The sequence below is a fragment of the Macaca mulatta genome, chromosome 17 (genome assembly GCF_049350105.2).
Source record: "Macaca mulatta isolate MMU2019108-1 chromosome 17, T2T-MMU8v2.0, whole genome shotgun sequence".
NCBI lineage: Eukaryota > Metazoa > Chordata > Mammalia > Primates > Cercopithecidae > Macaca > Macaca mulatta.
The window spans coordinates 5,580,341-5,603,998 of record NC_133422.1 but is presented as its reverse complement, the minus strand read 5'-3'; the positions used below and the strand labels follow the sequence as shown (position 1 = coordinate 5,603,998).

General features: G+C 45.1%; 1 protein-coding gene across 2 annotated transcripts in view; it reads right to left on the bottom strand.

Moving 5' to 3' along the window:
* The window catches only part of ATP8A2 (ATPase phospholipid transporting 8A2), a 653,085-nt gene extending 634,693 nt beyond the window's left edge, over positions 1–18,392 (bottom strand). For both annotated transcript variants that reach the window (XM_028837283.2, XM_028837285.2), the window contains exon 1: positions 18,078–18,392. In XM_028837283.2, coding sequence (XP_028693116.1) covers positions 18,078–18,153 — 76 coding nt within the window. In that variant the 5' untranslated portion in view covers positions 18,154–18,392. The remainder of the gene's footprint in view (positions 1–18,077) is intronic.
* Positions 18,393–23,658: the final 5,266 nt, after the last annotated feature.

Here is a 23,658-nt window from a genome sequence, read left to right as displayed (position 1 = left end):
GCATGAGCCACCACGCCTGCTCAGATGAATCTTAAAAGCAGTATGTAAGTGAAAGAAGCCAAAGAAGACTGCACACTGGATAATTCCATTTGTATGACATTCTGGGAAAGACAAAACTACGGAGTCAGAAATCAGATCAGTGGTTAACAGGGGCTGGGAAAGGGGAAGGGAACTGAGTACAAAGGGACAGGGGAGAACTTTAGGGGTGATGGAAAATCCCTATCTTGACTGTGCACAGCTGTGTTGTTGTGAAAGTCATCAAGCCACATTATACACCCATACACTATGCATACTTTACACCCCAAAAGGGCACATTTCACTGTGTGTAAATTATACCTTAATAACCTTGACTTTTTAAAAAGCAAAAAAAATGGGCTGGGCACAGTGGCTCACGCCTGTAATCCCAGCACTTTGGGTGGCCAAGGTGGGTGAATCACTTGAGGTCAGGAGTTCAAGACCAGCCTGGCCAACATGGTGAAACCTCATCTGTACTAAAAATACAAAAATTAGCTGAGCGTGATGGCACATGCCTGTAATTCCAGCTCTTCAGGAGGCTGAGGCAGGAGAATCACTTAAACCTGGGAGGTGGAAGTTGCAGTGAGCTGAGATCACACCACTACACTCCAACCTGGGAGACAGAGCGAGACTCCGTCTCAAAACAAAACAAAACAAAAGGCAAAAAATTGAAACCTAACTTGTGTCCTCTTCCTAAAAGTTTACCATGACCACTCTTTGCTTCAAGTGTTCACTTATCCTCACAACTCCTTTAGCAATTAATTATGCCTTGTGAGCATCTCTTCCAGTATTGTCTTGGACATCGCCTACTTTTTACTATTTCCTTTCTACATGTCCAGGTCTTCTCTCCCCAATCAGATGGTAAAAGCCTTGGAAACAGGAACTATGCAGTATTATGCATCCTTCATCCACAACTATGAATCCAGGTCACTGACTGACACGTTAGACACAAGAGATGTTCAACAAATATTTGTTGATTTGAGGAAAAAGCAGGTAAGAGAAGCTACTCGGTGTACTTCTTCATTCCAAAGTTGAATTTGATGAACAGGCTCACAAATGCGTTTCCGCATTAATTACCAAACACAACTTTTCTCAATGCCTCTCAGGTTGTCTAAGTCAATCAGTCGTACATTTCACCCTCAGTGCTCTAGTTCATTTGTCCCTGACTAAAAGAAGAGGCTGAAGATTTCCAAGTAACCCTAGACCAGTTTAGCACACCTCCCAGAGAGTGCTTGGACTGAGCCAGTGCTGATGCCGCCTTTTTCAACCTATTGTCTTATTTCCTTGGCTGACAATTACTGGCCTCATTAAGTCCAGAGTTTTAGTATTTTAGGGGGAAAACATGACCAAAATAATTATTATACTCAACAAAATCATATTCTACTTTAATATTACAAAAACCCAACAATTTCTATTTGATTCTCCTTACATCTAAAATGCTGGGGTTTCCTATTTCCAAACTTGCCTATTTTCAATTCCTGGAAGTAAAACAGTGGCTACTTCCAGCCTTGGATTCCTCCATATTTCACTGAGTGCCACTATCTTGACTAAGTTCTTGTTTGTCTTATCACAACCTTATAGCAGGTAATTTAATTGTGATGAGTCTCCTATTGGGTGCGGGCAGTTGGTGCTACACTCATTGAATCCCCCTGCTGTAGAGCTGCATTTCTTCCACATCACAGAGCTTTGCCCAAGACCCTTTCACTGGATTCTCATTGGCTTTCTCTTCCCTGGTGAATCTATTTTCCATCAAACAGGCAGAGACATCGTTTCCTTCAGCATGTGTTTCATGCACACCTGCCCTCACCCCAACTTCCCCTCACGCCCATAGCTGGCCGTGTCACTGCTCCTGTGTTTGGCTCACTCCTGAGACAAGCTCTCCCGACCACAGGAACTGGGAACTGTGCTGAAGTATCCTTGACGTGTCCCCCAGGAGCCAGCTTTCTTCTTTTCACTTCCTTTATCCCTTCCTTCCTTCTTTCTTTCCTCCTTCTTTCTCTCCTTCTCTCCTTTCCTTTCTTAATTCTGACACTAAATAAGATAACACAACAATATCTCAACCAAAACAGCCCTCGCCATAAAAATAACTGAAAATACTAGTAAAGATTTTTTTTTTGAAATGGAGTCTTGCTCTGTTGCCCAGGCTGGAGTACAGTGGCACGATCTTGGCTCACCACAGTCTCTACCTCCCAGGCTCAAGCGAATCTCCTGCCTCAGCCTCCCAAGTAGCTGGGATTACAGGCATGCACCACCACGCCTGGCTAATCTTGTATTTTTAGTAGAGACGGGGTTTTACCAAGTTGTCCAGGCTGGTCCCAAACTCCTGACCTCAGGTAATCCACCCACCCGCCTCCCAAAGTGCTGGGATTACAGGCATGAGCCACCACGCCCGGCCTAATAAAGTGATTTTAATCAATATATAGAAACATTTACAGATTAAAGAACGAAACCCCTATCTTTAAACTTTTAAGTTTAAACACCTATCAAAAACTCTGAAAATTATAAAATTCTTCAGGTTTTAGAAAATTACAGCTCTAAATAATGTTTCAGTCACTCCAATTGTTCTCCTCTTTCTCTAGGTGCGCCTTGAAGTAAGTTGATAAATGGGTTTGTCATTTACGCCCATTTTAGTGACTGGTGAGGTGGTTAAGGCAGTGAAGCTGTGCACATCCCAACTGTCGAAGTGGACCACCATTAAACCTGGGCTGTAGCAGGTGAACCCCACCAAGAGCTCAGCCCAACACCCGCAACAGTTAGAATGTGCTACAAGAATCTAGACGTGACTAGGACTCAGCCCACCTCAAAGTGACCCACAAAAGCAGAAGCAAGTGCTTAGAGATGAATGTGTACAAACATACAAACAGAAAGAAACGTTTCAGGTGTGGAAAAGACAGGTCCATTTAGACCCTGCAGCTCAGACCCATTTGCACTAGTTAAACTCCGGCTAAAGCATCCAGCCTGAGGCTCGTGGCTGCTCACAGCTGCCCTGGAAATCCTTGATTGCTTTCTAGGCAGAACCACCTCAGCAATGTTTCTCCCGTTATTCACTGTCTTAGTCCCAAGCACAGAATGAGCCAGTTCTCTATATTAACAAGGCTAAAGAAGGGGGAAAATTATCTTCAGAAAAGTCCAGAGAGAAGTGACCGAATCCTGTGTTTTTTAATAAGTAGTTGAACACGAAGAATCCTGTATTGGCAGGATCCACGGACAAGAGGTCCCCAGAAGATGTGTTGTTCTGTGGGGAAATCAAGGCACAGAAAAAACGCCACCAATAAACTGTTTCAGAATCTGGAATTAATGTGGAGGTCACAGCTTTCATTCTTAGAGAGAAGAGGAAATGGCTATTTGGATTCCAAGGGAAGAACCATTCATCCCTATTACAGTTCAGACTACCACATAGCTTAGCATAGTTCACTGAAGTGCAGGTCTGAATGGGTTCCACCTCAGCCTGCCTCCATATTCCTATCAGTGACCAGGGTAGGGGTCCCCGGGGCGGGGGGTGGTTAATAGGACCCTACATAATGACTGAGTTCCTCTAAGTTTAACGAAGCACCATCATCACAAAGAAAACTGGTTTTGTTTCTCAGGAACGACTGAATTCTGCCATGCACTCACTGATGTGAGCAGAGTTTTATAATGCTCTTTGAAAATTAAACCCAGCCAGGGGTGGTGGCTCACACCTGTAATCCCAGCACTTTGGGAGGCCGAGGTGGGCAGATTACTTGAAGCCAGGAGTTCAAGACCAGTCTGGCCAACATGGTGAAACCTCGTCCCTACTAAAAATACAAAAATTAGCCAGGCATGGTGGCTCACGCCTGTAATCCCAGCTACTCGGGAGCCTGAGGCAGGAGAATCACTAGAACCCAGGAGGCAGAGGTTGCAGTGAACTGCCGAGGTTGAGCCACTGCACTCCAGCTTGGGCAACAGAGCAAAATCGTCTAAAAAAAAAAAAAAATTAAGCCTAAGCCTGGGCAACACAGGGAGACCTCATCTCTACCAAAAATTTTAAAAATTAGCTGGGCATAGTGGTGTGTACCTGTAGTCCCAGCTACTCAAGAGGCTAAGGTGAGAGGATTGCTTGAGCCTGGGACGTCAAGGCTGCAGTGAGCCATGACTGCACCACTGCACTCCAGCCTGGAAACAGAGCAAGACTTTGTCTCAAACAAAAACAAAAAAACTTAAGCCCACCAGGGGGATAATTAAACTTTCCAAAGGCATTGTATCCACATGAAATTCAAATTATATGAAGAGAAGTTACCAATCCAGTTATAGACAAAATAAAATGGAAGAGGTTCAGCTCTCTATGCCCCTGGTATATTATTCTGGAAATAATAACCATCTTTTTTAATTATTTATTTTATATGAATAGGTAACACTTCTTAAGTTTCAGGTAGTGTGAAATGCTTTATATATGTTACCTTGTTCAAGTCTCTCCATAATCCAGTGAGGGAGGTATTACTACTGACATTTTATAGAGGAGGAAAGTGAGGCTGAGCGAATGAGGTAACTTCCCCAAAGACACCCAGCTAGCAAGTGCCAGGATCAAAACATAAAAGCAGGTCTGGCTGGAGTCATCCGGACTATACCCTTGCCTAAAGAAAGGGCTGAATTCAGCCTAAACTGTAGCACAAGTCACATGAAATAGCACAGTTCAGTTGGCTTCCCTCCTCCACCAGCATGCAGGCATTTCAGCAAAAGAAAGGAAAGAGCATTGATTATTCTAGGAGGGGGGAGGGGGGAGGGATGGCATTGGGAGTTATACCTGATGTAAATGACAAGTTGATGGGTGCTGACGAGTTGATGGGTGCAGCACACCAACATGGCACAAGTATACATATGTAACAAACCTGCACGTTGTGCACATGTACCCTAGAACTTAAAGTATAATAAAATAAAATAAAATAAAATAAAGAAAGGAAAGAGCAATATAAACTTCTTGCATGGCTAATGTGGTCCCTAACAACACTGGGTTCAGGGTTAAACCACTAAAACACTGGCGCTCTGGACATCAAAAGACTAACTAAAGCCCTTTGGAAAGGGCTTCCCCGCGGTTTATGGAACATGGAGCTGCTTATGTGGAAGAAACACTGAGCAATATAGCTCAGCAAAGCAGCCACTGGTGCGGCCCAGCCCGTGGCATGTCCCACCCATCCCTGCACTTGCTCAAGGCAGTGTCACACGGCCCTGCAGCTTTTCACTGCCCCTCCTGGGACTCCTGACTGCCAGAAAACGAGGGTGGGGGTTCTAGAATCATAAGGGATTTAAGATTCATGAACACCAAGAGACAGAAGAGGCAAACAGAACTTAAATAATAAAACAATCAGAAAAAGATTTTAAAATGTGTAATTCATAACCTCCAGGAAATGGGTGCATATTCAATACATGAAGCAATACTAGGCTGTTATGAAAAAAGAGTCAGAAATCTTTCCAAGAAAAAATATAATTGTTGAAATAAAAACTTAATAGATACTACGAACTGGAGAGGAAAAAACAAAACAACGCAAAACAAAGCTGAAGAGCGAATCACCGAACAAGAAGACAAAGCCAAGAGTTCTTCAAAAATGGGGCCCAAAGAGATTTAAGGAAAATTAAGAAAGCTGGAAGCAAAGACAGAAGTGGCAAGAGCAGTCTAATTCCAGAGTTGCCACCAGAACAGGGAGAATGCACAGGAGGACACTCTTGAAGACGTGAGACATGAGGACTTCTCCCCCAAAAACAAAGACCCGGTGTCAGATTGCAAGATCTTTCCAGTGTTGACCAGACAACAAATGGAATAAAAGAAATACTTAAACCATCATATTGAAATTTCAGAACATCAAAGATAGAGATATCATTAAAAACCAATGAAAACAAAAAAAAAATAGCTAAGCTACAAAGGAACAAGAACCAGATTGATATCTATGCTCATCAGCAAATCTGGGTATGAGTAAGATAATAAAGCAGTGTACCAGAGAAAAAGAATTTTGAATCTAGAATTCCTTAGACAGCAAAACTGTCACTTACTTGTGAAGATGACATGAAAGCATTTTTAGGGACATGAAAAAAATCAGACAGATGGCCACTCACAGATGCTCCCTAAAAGATCCTCAGGGATCTACTCCAGCAACGAGAATGAAACCCAAGGAAGCACAGCTGAGTAAAGAAAGTCACACACACCTGTTATCCAGAGAAAACTAATTACTCTCTGGAACCAACTCAGGTGACTATGACAAGGAAGAAAGTAGGGGAGAGTCAGGGGTAGGGAGTAAAACTGTGCCAAGGTTTTTGCCTTCTTTTTGTTTGGAGAGGGTCTCTATGGAGAGGAAAAAGATATATATATACTAATTAACTCTAGCCATTGCTAGGGACAGAGTAAGTAAACACTATATGCATAATTTAAGCATACCCTCTCAAAGAATAAATTTAAATATATAATTTCAAAAAGCTAAGCAAAAATATTATCAAAAAGCCTTGAAACGCCGGAAGTATAATTCATGAAAGAACGTATTGATAAGTTGGATTTCGCTAAAATTAAAATTTCACCCTTGCAAAAGACACTGTTAAGAGAACGAAAGACAAGCCATGGACTGGAAAAGGATATTTGGAAAACGTACCTCTGATTTTTTTATAAAGGACTGGTATCCAAAATATACAAAGAACTCTTCAAACTCAAAACTAGGAAAACAAACAACCCAGTTAAAAAATGGACCAAAGACACATGTCTGTAATCCCAGCACTTTGGGAGGCCGAGGCAGGTGGATCAGGAGGTCAGGAGATTGAGACCATCCTGGCCAATATGGCGAAACCCCATCTCTACTAAAAATACAAATATTAGCTGGGCATGGTGGTGCATGCGGGTAGTCCCAGTGAGGCAGGAGAATCTCTTGAACCCAGGAGAAGGAGATTGTAGTGAGTTGAGATCGTGCCACTGTGCTCCAGCCTGGCAACAGAGTGAGACTCTGTCTCAAAAAAAAAAAAATGACAAAAGATCTGAACAGATGTTTCACCAAAGAAGATACACAGATGGCAATTAAATATGGAAAAACGCTGAACGTCATATGTCATGAGAAAACTACAAATTTAAATAACGAGACACCACTACACATCTATCAAATGGCTAAAATTCAAAACACTGAAAGCACCAAAAGCTGATGAGGATGTGGAGCAATAGGAACTCTCATTCACTGCTGGTGGGGATGCAAAATGGTACAGCCACTTTGGATGACAATCTGGCAGTTTCTTCCAAAATACTCTTAGCATATGAACCAGCAATCACACTCCTTGGAATTTTCCCAAAAGACATGAAAACTTATGTCCACACAAAAACCTGCACAGGAGTATTTATAACAGCTTTATCTATAATTTCAAAAAGTAAAAGCACCTAAGATGTTCTTCAGGAGGTGAATTGATAAATTGTGGTACATCTAGGCAATGGAGTATGATTCAAGGATAAAAAGAAATGAGCTGTCAAGCCATGAAATCACATGGGGGAACATTAAATGCATCTTGCTAAGTAAAGGAAGCCAATCTGAACAGGCTTCATACTATATGATGCTAACTACATGACACTGTGTAAAGAGCAAAGCTGTAACTATGGAGACAGTAAAAAGATCAGTGGTTGCGGAAGGTTACAGAGGAAGGATGGGATGAACAGCTGGAGCACAGGGGATTTTTAGGGCAGTGAAACTCTTCTGTATGATACCATAATGGGGGATACCTGTCATTATACATTGTCACGGTGTGACACAGTGTGACATCATGGTGTGACTTCTGGTGCTGAATTCATAGTGTTAACACGGACAACATCACAGTGTTCACACAGATGCCATCCCACTTCCTCTGCACAACACTGCCAACATTGCCCTGTAATATCTTGTCAACATACCATCCTCCATAGAAGAGCCTGGCGGGTAGTCTCAGAACTCCGGACTAGCTCTCCTACCCTGGGGCTCTTCAGCCACACTCTGTACCCACGCTCAGAAGGCCAAGATCTCCACTGAAAAATATCACAGACTGCAGACAACATAGCTCTCATCATGGGGACTCACAAATTATGAGTGAAATCAAAGTAACCACACACTGATACAAGTTATCGGACTACTAATCATCACCCAGTATTATCTTGGTTGCCAGCACTGTGTTTATTATCACAGCCCATAATTTCATCAATGTAGTTTAAAAGAAAGGCCTAAAAACTCGGTCTTGAACAATTTTAAAAGTCCAGCAGCAGCCCCTGGTAATAAAACCTACCTTTGTCTTCCTAGCAGGACTCAGAGCCACTCACAACCTAATGGTATTTGAACATTATCTATTCAGACTTTTTCTCTTTTGTATTTACTTTCTCCATTTTTCCGACATTGGAGAAAGTAATTTTTAAATGTGTTGCTTTAAAAGGTGCTCTACTCCAATCAATGACTGGTCTCTGAGAAGAAAAAAGTGCTGCTGAGATGCCCACTGGTCTTAAAGAAGGTTGTTGTGTAGGGTATTAAGATTTGTCATGCAGTCAAAAGTGAGATTAACCATAAATCTCACTTTTGGAGTGAGGAATGTGTTGAAGATCCTCTCCATAAATACTGACTGATAATATCAGACAATACTAAAAGACTCAGGCAAACAGATTCTATTAGAGATTAGGTTCAAAGAAATATAATATTATTTCCTAGTGCCATAACCCAGTTCATTTTCAAAATTAACTTAAGGTGGATATCTCAGAGTGTGCCTGAGGGAGACATTCACTCAAGAGGAAGATAAATAACCCTGAAAAAAAAAATGCTGGAGGGAGGGGGCAGAGAAGAAAAACAATTTTTTTTTAATACTTGGAGAATCCAAAGACATGGCTTTAGTTCTTTCACACTGGTACTATCGTTGGAAGATCAGACAAGTCCCTGGATCTTCACCTTTCATGACCTTGGTTTCCCTGTGAAGCAACGGGGGTGTTGACTGTCAGATAATTTTATTTCTGAAAGTCTGCAATTCCATAAATAATCAATTAAAGTATTTGGACTAGATGATCTATAATTTGTTCACCAATAGAAATATAATGCAGACCACATATACAATTTTAAACTTTCTAGCAGCTGCACTAAAAAAAAGGAAATGCATACAATAATTTTAATAATATATTTTATTTAACCTCACATATCCAAAATATTATTTCGATATATAATAAACAGAAAACATGGTGAATGAACTGTTCCATTTTCCTTTTTCGTACTAAGTCTCAGAAATCCAGTGCATATTTTACCGTTACAGCCCAGCTCAGTTGTGACTCACCATTTCTTCAGCCACACCCAGCTAGTGGCCACTCTACTGCACAGCAAAGATCTGCAAAGTCACCTTCAACTTTAATAATCTGACTCTACAGAGTAATGCCTGCTCTGCACAAAGTCTCTCGGGCTCTCTAAAGGACAAATCTTAGACAAGCAAGGTATAAGCTCAACGATTCTACTTGCCCAAGACCAGGGAGAGCTCCTCCCTCATCTCTCATCGCCCTCGCTTCCCTTTGTAGGGCTTGATTGCAACCCAGCTGTTTTCCATTATCACTTGCACTTCTCTCTGATGCCGCCCAGGTTCAGGTCTCATTATTTTGCACCTGGAGTCTTATAACAGGCCCTAACTGTGCATTTCATTTACAATCTTCACTCATCCCTGTGTTTGCATCCAGCCGAGAAACCTATTCAGTTGCCTGCCCACACTGGTGTCTTCCCTTCCGGAAAATCTGCCCAAACTCTAACACCAGAAAATCAGACACTAGAAGAGTTCAATCGAGTTGAATGAATGTATTTCCAAGCTTCAGGAAGGGGCAACAGGAAAATGAACTTAGAGTGGATCCAGAAAGACTGTGTGTTTCTGTTATTCTCTCCAGCACAAATGGACGGCAGACTAACTTGGGGACATGGCACGCTGGGGCGGGGGACGCCGCAGAAACGGCACACTATCTTACACGTTTAGCAGGGCCCGCTCCGCCGAGTCCCAGAAGACCCCTTAGTTTGTTTGCTACATATACAGTAACCACTGCTTTGAGGGTTAAACACAGAAATTCCGCAGTTTTAAAACCAATGTTATGTTTCCTCGATGCATTAGAATAAAGACAATAAAAAGAAAATGGAAGAGACTTAAATAAGGATAATCATTATGTGGCTAAAAATAGCTGATAAGAGGCCTGATCCCATGGCGCAGTGACTGAATATATTATCAGCCAGGCCACTGTTCTCTCCTTTGAATATGAATGAACTGCTCCCCAGTACTCACATATCATGACCTTGAAAAAAGCAACTGTCTTTGAACTAAACATCTGGAATGAGATTGCAAATGTCAGCACAGAGAAGTACTCACTCATTCTGTGGAGTAGTTCGCTTACCCTAGTTTCCTACATAATCAGTCTCTGTAATGTGCTTAAAATATTTACAGTAATCCTGGGATCCTCGGTGCCGCGTCTGGCTTACACAGTATCTCTAGAGACAGAAAAGGGAGAAGGAGCACCCGAATGCTTCCCTGCAATGTGTGAAACGTACATTGCTGATGATTTGGCAAAAGATTACACAAGACAGGAACACTTACTTCTGAATGCAAAACCTCTGAATCAAAAGTAACGAGCCTGCCTTAACATTCTCTGCAAAAGAGGGGAAAAGGAAAAACACATTTCTCCTATCTGGAGTATTTCTTCTCTCCTGCCTTTACTTAAAAAGAAAAGTATACAAATAGGTATATAGAATTTTTAAATGGGAAGCAATAATAATATATTTCTCAGAGGGATGGTGTGAAGACCAGTAAGAAAAATATGCGAAAAACACTAAAGACGTATTTGTAATTACCTTTATTATCTTTATTCTCACACCACCAGACTCACTTCCTTTGCTCTCTTCCCAACAGCACTGCCTGCCATCAGTGGCGCAGTATCAGGTGGGCAGAGCTACAGAGTAGCTAGGACAGCAGGGACGGAGCTAGGACAGCAGGGACGGAGACAGCCAAGTGCTGTCAGTTATGCGGGCTAGTGAGGAATATGTGGAGGAGCTGCTTCACGCGCAATTTTGGAACCCTGTAGCTATTCACCCTGTATATGGAACAGATGCTAAAAAGAAAAAAAACATGTCAGCTTGGAAAGCAGAAACCCATACTAACCAACTCTGAAGTGAGATCTCCAGTGAAAGCCAAAAATAACAAAGTTCTCTTCTCTGTGACAAGAAGAGGGTGTTAAAAATTCAGGCAACCTGAAGCAAACCAATCAAAATGGCATAAATCCTCCTGTAACATTTTACCACATTCCTGAATGCAGCTTTTTCTACACTCACCTGGGAATGATCGTGATGGAAAGCAAAATGGGCAGTATTTATAAACTAATGATTACCAAAAAAAAAAAAAAAAAAAAAAAACCATGCAAAACTCTGGGGAAAAAACAGAATGAGGATTAGATCACTTTTTAGCATGAAATATGATGAAATATTATATGACAAGCTTAACAGGGGCAGGGCGGGAGGGAAGAAATGAAGCATCAGAGCAAGAGACCTGTTCACACAAACACGCGCACACGTATCAGTGGTAATATTGGGCCCAGTAGCCCTCCCCCATCACAGCTGGGGAGCGACCAGCATCATTCATGTGCTCTTTGTTTTTCTTTAGAGAAAGGGTCTTGCTCTGTTGTCCAGGCTGGAATAAGGTGGTGCAGTAGCTCATTGCAGCCTCGAATTCCTGGGCTCAAGTGATCCTTCCACCTCAGTCTCTCAAGCAGCTGGGACTACAGGCATGTGCCATGATGCCTGGCTATTTATAAATTTTTTGTAGAGATGGGGTCTCACTATGTTGTACAGGCTGGTCTCGAACTCCTGGCCTCAAATGAACCTCCCACCTGGACCTCCCAAAGTGCTGACATTACACATGTGAGCCACCAGGCTTGGTCATTCAAGTACTGTTTTGTTTTGTTTGGTTTTATTAGAGACAGGGTCTCACTCTGTCGCCCAGACTGGAGTGCAGTGGTGCAATCTTGGCTCACCACAACCTCCCCCTCACAGACTCAAGTGATTCTCCTGCCTCAGCCTGCTGAGTTACAGGGATTACAGGCGTGCACCACAACCACCTGGCTAATTTTTATACTTTTAGGGTTTCTTTTTTTTTTTTTTTTTTTTTTTTGAGACGGAGTCTTGCTCTGTCACCCAGGCTGGAGTGCAGTGGCCGGATCTCAGCTCACTGCAAGCTCCGCCTCCCGGGTTTACGCCATTCTCCTGCCTCAGCCTCCCGAGTAGCTGAGACTACAGGCGCCCGCCACCGCGCCCGGCTAGTTTTTTGTATTTTTAGTAGAGACGGGGTTTCACCTTGTTAGCCAGGATGGTCTCAATCTCCTGACCTCGTGATCCGCCCGCCTCGGCCTCCCAAAGTGCTGGGATTACAGGCTTGAGCCACCGCGCCCGGCCTACTTTTAGGGTTTCACCATGTCGGCCAGGCTGGTCTTGAACTCCTGACTTCAAATGATCCACCTGTCTCGGCCTCCCAAAGTGCTGGGAACGCAGACATGAGACACTGTGCCCAGCCCATCCAGGTACTTTTACAACACATCTGTGCAGGCAGACCCAGGAAGCCACTGGGGTGTGACAGGTCCCCACTCCTTACTCTATTCCTGGAAGGGCTCTCTCCTCTCCTAGAGTAGGTCCTGTTTCTGTGTTTGCCCTTGATGATGATGGGGAGAGACTCCCAGGGCATGGGTGAGATCACTTTTTTATTTTTAGCCCTTCTTAATGGTTGTTAACATTTGTGCTGAGCACTTTTCCCAGCCTAAGTGGATGTAAATAACATCTTGTATCCAGTGTGGTATTGACCAGAAGTTATATTTAGTAAATGTAAAGATCCAAGGAGGAATAATAGAGACCCTTCTTTAGAGGCACTGTATACACTTCCTCTCATAAATGTTTAAAAACATTTTCGAAAATAACTATAAAATATTCCATTGCCTAGCTGGCACCTCTGTCTGAGGGGGTTTTAAGATAACGTATCCGTTGTAAATGTAAAACCAATTATTGGACAACAGAAGGCATCCACAGAGGTGCTTTTTGGCCACGTGTGGGGTAGAAGACAGCCTTGTAGGCACGACTCCTTTCAACAGAAGGTGATGACCTTCAGAGCCCCTAGACGATGAACAACACTCTATCCAGATTCAGAGCTCCTGGTGAGTAAGCGCTTATTTCTGTAACCATTTACACCTGGATAACCACAGTAACAGAACATTTCAATTCTCCTGTGATGACTATGCAGTCCTCTCCTAGTTAGGCCTCCATCATTCGATTTAGAGGGGAAAATAATAAAGGAAGTTTTTGCCAATTCTTCTATTACATAGGATACATGCCTAGATGGAGGACTTTGCCTTAGATGACGATGGGCAGCATGGGAGAAATCTGACATGCTGTCGATATCATCTTGATTATGTGTCAATTAATGCACGCACTTACATGCACATACCCACAGACCACTACCAACCACCCACAAAGTGCAAACTCTTATTTTTATCTTTATCTGTAACAGAAGTAAATGAACCTTTTGAATGTCATATAGGTAGAAATGACAGTGTTAAAACCTGAATTCAGGCAGGGTACGGTGGCTCATGCCTGTAATCACAGCACTTTGGGAGGCTGATGCGGGTGGATCATGAGGTCAGGAGATCGAGACCATCCTGGCTAACATGATGAAACCCCATCTCTATTAAAAATACAAAAAAAAAAAATTAGCCTGGCGTGATGGCAGGCACCTGTAGTCCCAGCTACTCGGGAGACTGAGGCAGGAGAATGGCGTGAACCCAGGAGGCAGAGCTTGCAGTGAGCCAAGATCGCACCACTGCACTCCACCCTGGGTGACAGAGCAAGACTCCATTTCAAAAAAAAAAAACTGAATTCTCTTTAACCCTAAAGTCTGGGGTTTTAACCCCTAGATATACTGCCCTTAAGAAACTTCAAAACAGAATCTAGACCATTAGACCAAGTTCAAAAGCTGCCCATGACAGAGATGAGTAAAATCTGTAATTACTGAGCACACACAGGGTAGTACAGGGAATGAGAGCAGGAGAAATTAGATTATTATCTTTATTTCCTGTCAAGGAAGAGAAAACAATATAGAATCAATGAGAGTATTCTGTTCCATTTAGATCTGATATTGAACTAGGCAGGTGGACAATAAGAACCACATTGGACTTGCTAATTAGCTGGTCCTGACAGAAATTACGTAGCAAGTAAGGAATTTCTCTGAATTGTTTTTTCCATTTGTGAAGTGAAGGGATCAGACCATCTCTGAGACATCCTCCAGCTATTACATTCTCACATTAGCTCTGCTTGTATTTTCAGCTGCCCTGCTTCTCCTCCTTGAAACTTAAGGCAAGTTGTTCTGGCAAAAACAGCAAGCATACATTAAAAAACATCTTTGATGACCAGCAGAGGGCAGGGTGAATTGGGCATGGAATTTAGAGGAGGGCTCCAGGGGCAGTTTCTAGAAGATTTGTAGCCCTGATTGGGGGCGGTGGCTCATGCCTGTAATCCCAGCACTTTGGGAGGCCGAGGTGGGTGAATAACGAGGTTAAGAGATCGAGATCATCCTAGCCAACATGGTGAAACCCCGTCTGTACTAAAAATACAAAACTTAGCTGGGTAAGGTGGCGCGCGCCTGTAGTCCCAGCTACTCTGAGGACTGAGGCAGCAGAATTGCTTGAACCCGGGAGGCGGAGGTTGCAGTGAGCTAAGATCACACCACTGCACTCCAGCCTGGCGACAGACTCAAAAAAAAAAAAAAAAAATGAATATTTGTAGTTATCTGGGTTCTGCATTTGGTCTGTGCACTTCCTGCCTGCCTGTTCTCTCATGAAGTCCAGAAATTCAGTAAGATAGGGAAGAGCTTCTGCCCTAGACAGCACTGATGCTGTCGTCCATAGAGAACAACTTCCTTCCTTTCTGTTCCCACTGCTCCCCTCCCACAACCCCGACACCCATATTCACATGCACACAGTTAATTTCCTTACTCATCTGGGTCAAGGTGAGAGCAGAGAGTTGAGAGCTCTTCCCAAGTACATTATAATCACTGCCTAGAACATAAGCTCCATGAGACACACTGCTGTATTCACTGCTCTGTCTCTAGCACCTAGAACCATGCCTGGCACATAGAAGGCACTGATACATATTTGTCACTGACTTTGTTTCCATTCCAAGGGGCTCCACCCTGAGCAGACTGTAAGCACTATAAGGGCAGGAGGATCCCCATGGTCACAAATCTTTGGATTTTCATCATTTGACAAAATGAGACACACTGGCACCAAGTAGATATTTGGGGAAAGGTAAAACTGATCAAAGTGCAATTGAATGTGCAGAATCAAAGATGGTTCAGACAAGAAAATATTCCAGAATTATTTTTAAAAAGAATATACAGCTCAGCATATAATCTTGAGGCTGACTATGACCTGCAATCCTTTCATCATTAGTTTATTTTTAAAAAATGAAAAGTAGCAGACTTCATTAAAAATCACACATCTTTGTTTAGTATTTTTATGGGAGTACACGACTGTCAGGCCCTTTGCCCCTGTTTCCATCAGTGTCCCCAGAAGCCCACACTATGCAGATCCTCTTTCTTCCCCATACATTATGCAAATACCCTAAACAGACCCAACCTCAGAGCCTCCACTCTGTCTCCTGGAACTTTCAGCCTGTCATCAGCAAGATCCCCCACAACCCGACCCCTCTGACTATTCCTGAAACTTCTTGCCTTAACTGCTGTGCCAGGAGGACCCTGCTCCCCACGGTTACTCTCACATCACTGCCTTCCCCCTTGCTCCCTAAAAGCTCCCTGCGTTGATGTTCATGCCGTCAGACTACAGGACAGTCTCAGAACAAAGTGACCTCTCTTGAACTCACATCTTCCCCCAGCTACCAGTCGATCTCCTTCTCCCCCACTTTTCTGCAATATTCACCCAAAAGAGTTTTCTGGACCTGCTGTTTCCAGTTCCTGTCCTGTTACTCTCTTACACCTGCTCTATCAGGCACTGTTCCTCACAATGATAGGTTAACAGCTCTCTTCAAGATCACCACTGACCTCCACTGACACGACGGTTCTCCAGTCTCATCTTCATTGAGCTCGGCAGCATTGGACACAGGTGCACCCCACCCCTCCCTGAACATCTCCTCACTGAGTTTCAGAGCACCCCCTCTGGGTTTCCAGGGACCTCCCTGGCCATCCTCTCAGGCCCTTTCTGTTGTCCCTCATCTCCCTGACCTCAAAATGTTAGAGTGCCCAGGACTCTATCCAAGAACCCCTCTTTTCTAGGTCACATCTATACACATTGACAGCTGATCACATAATTCTTAGGGGCCGGTGTAAAATGAAAATGTGGGCCCCTTGTTCAAAAATTAAGACGTTCAAGACAGCAACATTGGGCAGAACATCCAAGCAAGTGCCTACTCTTGACAGAGCCAGACTCTGAGCAGCTGCAGGGTATACACTCTAGGAGCCGGTCCTGCCGACGACTCTTGAATGCAGATACCTTGCACACTCCCCGGAGCCCAGACTCATAAATCCAGCTCTCTACTAATCATCTCCACTTGGCTCTGTGGTAGGCATTTCAGACCAAAGTATTCACACCTGCCCTCTCCGCAAAAGAGAAGCCTGGTCCTCCGCAGCTTCCCCATCTCAGCAAGGGGTGCATTCCTCCGGTGTCTCAGACCAACACCCTTGGGGCCATCTTTAATTCTTTTATTATACTGAAGCCCCACATCTAAATCACAAGCAAATGCCTTTGGCTCCACCTGCGAAGGTACAGAGGGTGTCCCCAGGTCTCCCCAGGCTGCCGCAGCCTCACGCCTGTATCCCTGCGCCCTCCCACTGTCTCTTCCCCGCTATTTAGTCTTGACCCTGCGCCCCCCCACTGTCTCTTCCCCGCTATTTAGTCTTGACCCTGCGCCCCGTGACCCCTTCAGGCTGGGATTCTCCTTAAAATGAATATGAAAGTGTCCTGACTTTACCCAAGTTTAACAAACACTGGCTTAAATTACCTGATAAGCTTGCTTCCCTCTCACGTTACTCAACTACAGAAATACGAAAGTCGCTTATTTTCATGCGCCTGTTTTCTCAAAACAAATAAAAAAGCACGAAGACAAGTGACCCCAGCTCCAAACTGCACACCCTCTACCTTCCTCATGTCAAAGATCTGCCTGAAAATTTGCCGCAGTCCTGAAACGGTAAGAAATCATTTTGGGGGCTCCTCTCTACGTCTGCATTAACTAATGGTCTAGGTACCCTTATCAAGTGTCATAGCCACATAACATCCAGCTGCACGACATCATGGTTTCTAAATGTGCTCTATAATCATAGAACGCAGGCCTCTAACAGTGCGAAGGGTCGGGGATGTTATATGCGTTTTTGGGTTTAGGTTTCGAGTTCCAACACCCAGGCGCCTGCAGGCAGGGTGTGTGTGCACGCGTGCGTGTGTACGTGTGTGTGTACCTGTGTGTGTGCGCGCGCGTGTGCATGTGTGTGTTCGTCTCCAGGTGGCTGTATGCACGGACGGTTATGAGCCAGTACGTCGCCGCTGTGCGCGCGAGGACCCGGGGCTCCAAGTGGTGAGAATCACTGGAGGAACCTTTCGGATGCCTTTTCCCCCCTCTGCCTTTGAAATCTGCAGCACCGCGGGCCGGCCGCCGGCGGGGAAGGCTGCATCTTCCCCGCGCCACCCAACAGTGCCCACCACCGCGGGGACTGCCGCCTAGGTCACCTCCCTGAGCCGCATCCGCGCGTAGGGGCGCACGGGCACGCGCACAGGGCGCGCGCACACACTCACGCACGCGCACGCGCGCACACACATCTGTACAGGGACGAGCCGGGGGGTCTCTGACGCCCGCCGCTCCCGTCGCCCGGGCCTGGGGCCTTTTGGCCCCGCAGGTGCAGCGACGCCCAGTCCCCGTGCGGCCAGCGCGCGGCGTCCGCGGATCCTGCAGCCCGGGGAGCCCGGGGAGCCCGGGGAGCCCAGGGAGGGGAGCAGCGCGCGGGCGGGGCAGTGTCGCAGAACCGCAGACGCGCCCCGCGCCGCCCCGGGCCCACCCTCCCCCGCCGCGCCCCTCCCAGCTCACCCACGGACGAGCGGATCCTCGACCTCCGCGGCAGGGACATCTTAAGAGCCTTGTCCAGGCCTGCGCCGTTCAGCATCTCGCCCGTGTGGGGGGCTCCGAGGCCCCGGGCGAGAGACGGAGGCTACGCGCAGGGCTGGGCGCAGGGTCCGCGGCCCGAGGGCCATGGGTGGGCCAGCACCTCGCCGGGCTGCTAGCTGGCCGGGACCGCCCGCGCCTGTGCCGGGCAGCGCCCGAGGCTGCGCCGTCCGTGCCGCAGCGGCCAATGCGGCAGCGCCCGCGAACGGCACCGCGGCGGGCCCCGCTGGCCCGGGCTGCGGCGTGGGGGCGGGGGACCGGCCCTGAGCGGAGCCCCGCGGGAGGAGGAGCGGACGGGAGGCTGGGAGGGATCCGCAATGTTACGCAGGACCGGGGGCTTTTAGCTGTCGGGGAAGGCGATGGGGAGGGCTTGGTGGGGTGGGGGATTGGGCCTGTGCTTTCGTGGGCTCTTCCAGGAGAGGGGTGCCCCTGGGGGACTTGGAGTCTCTGCCTGTCTGCTGCCTGTTTACCTGCCTGTCACTTGTCATGTGGAAGTGGAGGCGCTGTGATCCCCCAGGACGCATCCTGCCCCTTTCTTTTCGCAATTTCTGTTCTTCCGTGCCCAGCCTGGTGGTCTCTGTTCAGGGTCTTCGTGGAAGGGTTATTTCCAAAGTGTCTGATGTGTGGCTTGGCACCAGAGAAGTCGGGGGTCTCCAGCCCTCCACTCTACACAACCTGCCCGGCATTCTAACCACGCATATTAAAGCTGCAGGTAGCCCTAAGGAACCTTAGCAGCACCCTCCCGCGAGCACACGCACAGACCCATCGACACACACTCACACCTTCTTTCATAAACCAAACCATCGAGAGGTAAGGTGACTTGTCCAAGGTCACTTGATCTATTTTTTGTTTTTACTTATCGCATAATGTTTAGACTGTGCTTGATCTTTCTGGGCACAATCCCATGAAGATAAAAAGCTAAATCTTTATCGTGCCTGTGACATTCTGACCTCGGAGTAAAAACAGAACAAAACAAAAATAAAACCGTTCAGGTGAAAGTCTGACCTTGCATTTACTGATGCGATCATTACATTTCTTTTAACCTAAATTAACATTAGGGACTGACAAGGAGGAGTACAGAGTTCAGCAAGAAGAATCTGTGTTAGCAAAGACAGCAGTGCGGCCTGAGCCCCTCCTGCCTGGCCTCTGCTTCTGATTTTATTTTCTTTTACCTTTTTTTTTTTTTTTTTTTAGTCGGAGTTTTGCTTTTGTTGTCCAGGCTGGAGTGCAATGGCGCGATCTCGGCTCACTGCAACTTCTGCTGCCCGGATTCAAGCGATTCTCGTGCCTCAGCCTCCCGAGTAGCTGGGATTACAGGCGCCTGCCACCATGCCCGGTTAATTTTTGTATTTTTAGTAGAGACAGGGGTTTCACTATGTTGGTCAGGCTGGTCTCGAACTCCTGACCTCAGGCGATCCACCTGCCTTGGCCTCACAAACTGCTGTAATTATAGGCGTGAGCCACCACACCCGGCCTTTGCTTCTAATTTTCTTAAGAACATCCAGGCCAGGCAAGTTACATTGAAAACTGCAGGCTGGTAAGAATCTACACTAAATGTAGCTTCAGTTAGGGTTCTTTACCTGTCTCTTCTGGGCCCTCAAAAAATTTTCTGATAAAAAATGCATCTTTCGCCGGGCGCGGTGGCTCAAGCCTGTAATCCCAGCACTTTGGGAGGCCGAGACGGGCGGATCACGAGGTCAGGAGATCGAGACCATCCTGGCTAATACGGTGAAACCCCGTCTCTACTAAAAATACAAAAAACTAGCTGGGCGAGGTGGTGGGCGCCTGTAGTCCCAGCTACTCGGGAGGCTGAGGCAGGAGAATGGCGGGAACCCGGGAGGCGGAGCTTGCGGTGAGCTGAGGTCCGGCCACTGCACTCCAGCCCTGCGACAGAGCAAGACTCCATCTCAAAAAAAAAAAAAAAAAAAAAAAAAAAAAATGCATCTTTGGCCGGGCGCGGTGGCTCACGCCTAGAATCCCAGCACTTTGGGAGGCCGAGGCGGGCGGATCACGAGGTGAGGAGATCGAGACCATCTATGGTATTAGACCCCCATGTACATGGCATATGAATAGACAAATAGATCACTGAACAACATTAACAAAATTAATGTACCATTACCAATCAAACAGTATTAAGTATTAAGTAACATTAAGTCCCTTAATGTTGTTCTTACAGACATGAGCTACTGCATCTGTCTACATAAACACTGTATTTTTTAGTAGAGATGGGGTTTCACCATGTTAGCCAAGGTGGTCTCAATCTCCTGACCTTGTGATCCACCTGCCTTGCATCCCAAAGGACTGGGATTACAGGCATGAGCCACTGCGCAAGTCTTTTTTGTTTGTTTGTTTGTTTTTTAGACAAGGTCTCACTTTGTCACCCAGGCTGAAGTGTACGGGTATGATCTTGGCTCACTGCAGCCTCGAATTCCTAGACTCAAGCGATCTTCCCACCTCACCCTCTCGGGTAGCTGGGACTACAGGTGAGCGGCAACACTCCCGGCTTATTTTTGTATTTTTTGTAGAGACAGGCGTTCACCACATTGCCCAGGCTGGTCTTGAATTCCTGAGTTCAAGTGATCCGCCAGCCTAGGCATCCCAAAGTGCAGGGATTACAGGTGTGAGCCACTGCACCTGGCCTGGAATTTTTGTTTGATGTGTTCACTTACCTATTCCAACACTTAAAAACATGTCTGACACATAATAGTTGCTCACAAATATTTGTTAGCTAATTAGATGAACCTAGAAATGGTGTATACATAAGAATAAGTTGCATAATATGCAAATGGACAATAAGCATGTGAATAAAGATGTTCAACATTAGTCATTAGGGAAATGCAAATGAAAAGCACAATGAGATACTACTTCATGCTCACTGGGATGGCTATTAATAAAAAAGACAGACAATAAAGGATATGAAACCCTCATACATTGCTGGTAAGAATGTAAAATGGTGCAGCAACTTTGGAAAACTCTGGCAGTTCCTCAAAATATTAGATATAGAGTTACCATATGACCCAGCACCTCTGCTTCTAGGTATATACCCCAAGATAATTGGAATCATGCATTGACACAAAAATCTGTCCATGCGTATTCATAGTAGTAATACTCAATAGCCAAAAAACGGAAACAGATGTTCATCAGCTGATGCTTGGATGAATAAAATGTGTTATACCCACACAATCAAATATTATTTGACAATAGGCCAGGCACAGTGGCTCATGCCTGTAATCCTAGCACTTTGGGAGGCTGAGGCGGGCGGATTGCCTGAGCTCAGGAGTTTGAGACCAGCCTGGGCAACACAATTAAACCTGTCTCTACTAAAATACAAAAAGCTAGCCAAGTGTGACGGCGTGTGCCTGTAGTCCCAGCTACTCAGGAGGCTGAGGCAGGAGAATTACTTGAACCAGGAGGCAGAGATTGCAGTGAGCTGAGATCGCGCCACTGCACTCCAACCTGGGTGACAGAGACTCCATCTCCAAAAAAATAAAAAATAAAAAAAGTTATTTGACAATAGAAAGGAATGAAGTACTACTCGTACATGCTACAACATAGATAGCCCTTGAAAACCGTATGTGAAGTGAAAGAAGATGGTCACATTTATATAAACTAATCCAGAACATGCTAGAGAGGCAGAGAGTAATGATTACCTAGGGCTTAGGGTGGAATAAGGCGTAACAAAATGTTCTTACGGGGTTTGTTTTTTGGAGGAGGGAGAGGTGACAAAAAATGTCCTAAAACTAGACTGTGGCCAGGCATGGTGGCTCGTGCCTGTAATGCCAGCCCCTTGGGAGGTCAAAGTGGGAGGATCATTAGAGGCCAGGAGTTCAAGACCAGCCTGGGCAACACAGAGAGACCTTATCTAAAAAAAAAAAAAAAAAATTAACCAGGTATAGTGGCCGTGCTTGTAGTTCCAGCTACTTGGGAGGCAGATGCTGGAGGACTTTTTGAGCCCAGAAGTTGGAGGTTGCAGTGAGCTATGATCACCCCACTGCACTCCAGTCTGGGTGAAGAGACTATCTCTAAAAAAAAATTTTTTTTTTTTGACAGAGTCTCGCTCTGTCACCCAAACTTGAGTGCAATGGTGCAATCTCAACTCACTGCAACCTCTGTCTCTGGGTTCAAGCGATTCTCGTGCTTCAGCCTCCCAAGTAACGGGGATTACAGGCACCTGCCACCACACCCGGCTAATTTTTGTATTCTTAGTAGAGACGGGGTTTTGCCATGTTGCCCAGGCTGGTTTTGAACTCCTGAGCTCAGGCAATTCGAAAACAAATTTTTTAAATTAAAACTAGACTGTGATAATATTGTACAACTTTGTGAAAACACTAAAAACTACTGAATTTTACTTCAAATGGATGAACTGTAATGGTATGTGAATTATATCTCAATAAAATGTTATTTTTTTAACAAAAGAGTGAATTGCATAATTGGAATTTAAAAGTATTTAATTCACTATACTTGGTCAATTTTATTTTGCACCAACTTTTCCTACTCTGAGTTTTCCACCAATGTCTTCTATACATTGAATTAGTGGTCTGCTTCCCAGTTCCTCTAAATACTCCTAGGATCTGGTATACGAGCCATTAGATTGTCCTTTAACACCAAGGGCAAGTTTTATTTCCTTAATTCTAAACATCTTGACCAAATCTACTCTAAATTTAACGTGCTTTTCTTAAATAATGGGATTTACAAAATGAGAATTAGAAGTTCCTTAAAGGTAGATATTTGTTGATTCAAGGACTGCTCAGAACTGGATTTTTCTTCCTACTTCATTGGTTTCTGTAACACTGGGTTTTCGAAATTCAGTTAAAACCTGTGATTTGTTGCCTGAGAGAAAGAGAAAAATCGTTTAGACTGTATTATGACAATAGTTAATACTTATTGCATCTTACAGGAACATATTTAAGCACCTTACATATGCTAACCAATTTTAATCTTCACAGTCAACCTATAAGATGTGTTCTTATCTTCATTTTACTAACGAGGCACAAAGATGTTAAATAACTTGCCTAACTGGAGCCACCAAGTGATAAAGCTGAGATTCTAACCCTAGTAGCATGGTTGCAAGGCCTATGTGGAGAACGATCAGCAGGGAGGGCCACTGAAGCAACCCTTTTCCCACTGCATTATTTAATTAATAAACATTAATAGAATCCAGTTAAACGGTAAGCAAAAACAAACCCACACTAAAACAAGACAGGGCTCCTGTCCTGGGATTACACAGCCTAATATGGGAGACAAAGATACCACCAAATAACACAAATATAACTAGGTAAGCCTGTATTAGAAGGTCCAAAGTCCAACCAGAGTGAAGAGGTACAAACTAACTTTGTCCAGGGGAGTTAGAGAAGGGTGAGGAAAGATGATGCTGAAGGGCTAACATTGACTCCATACAAAGGAAACAGCCCCTGGTGTGAAAGAGCATAGTGTTCGGGAACGGCCTTGGTGTGGGACAGTGTCAGAAGGGACTGGTAAAAGTAGAGGCCAGACTCTGAGGGGCTTT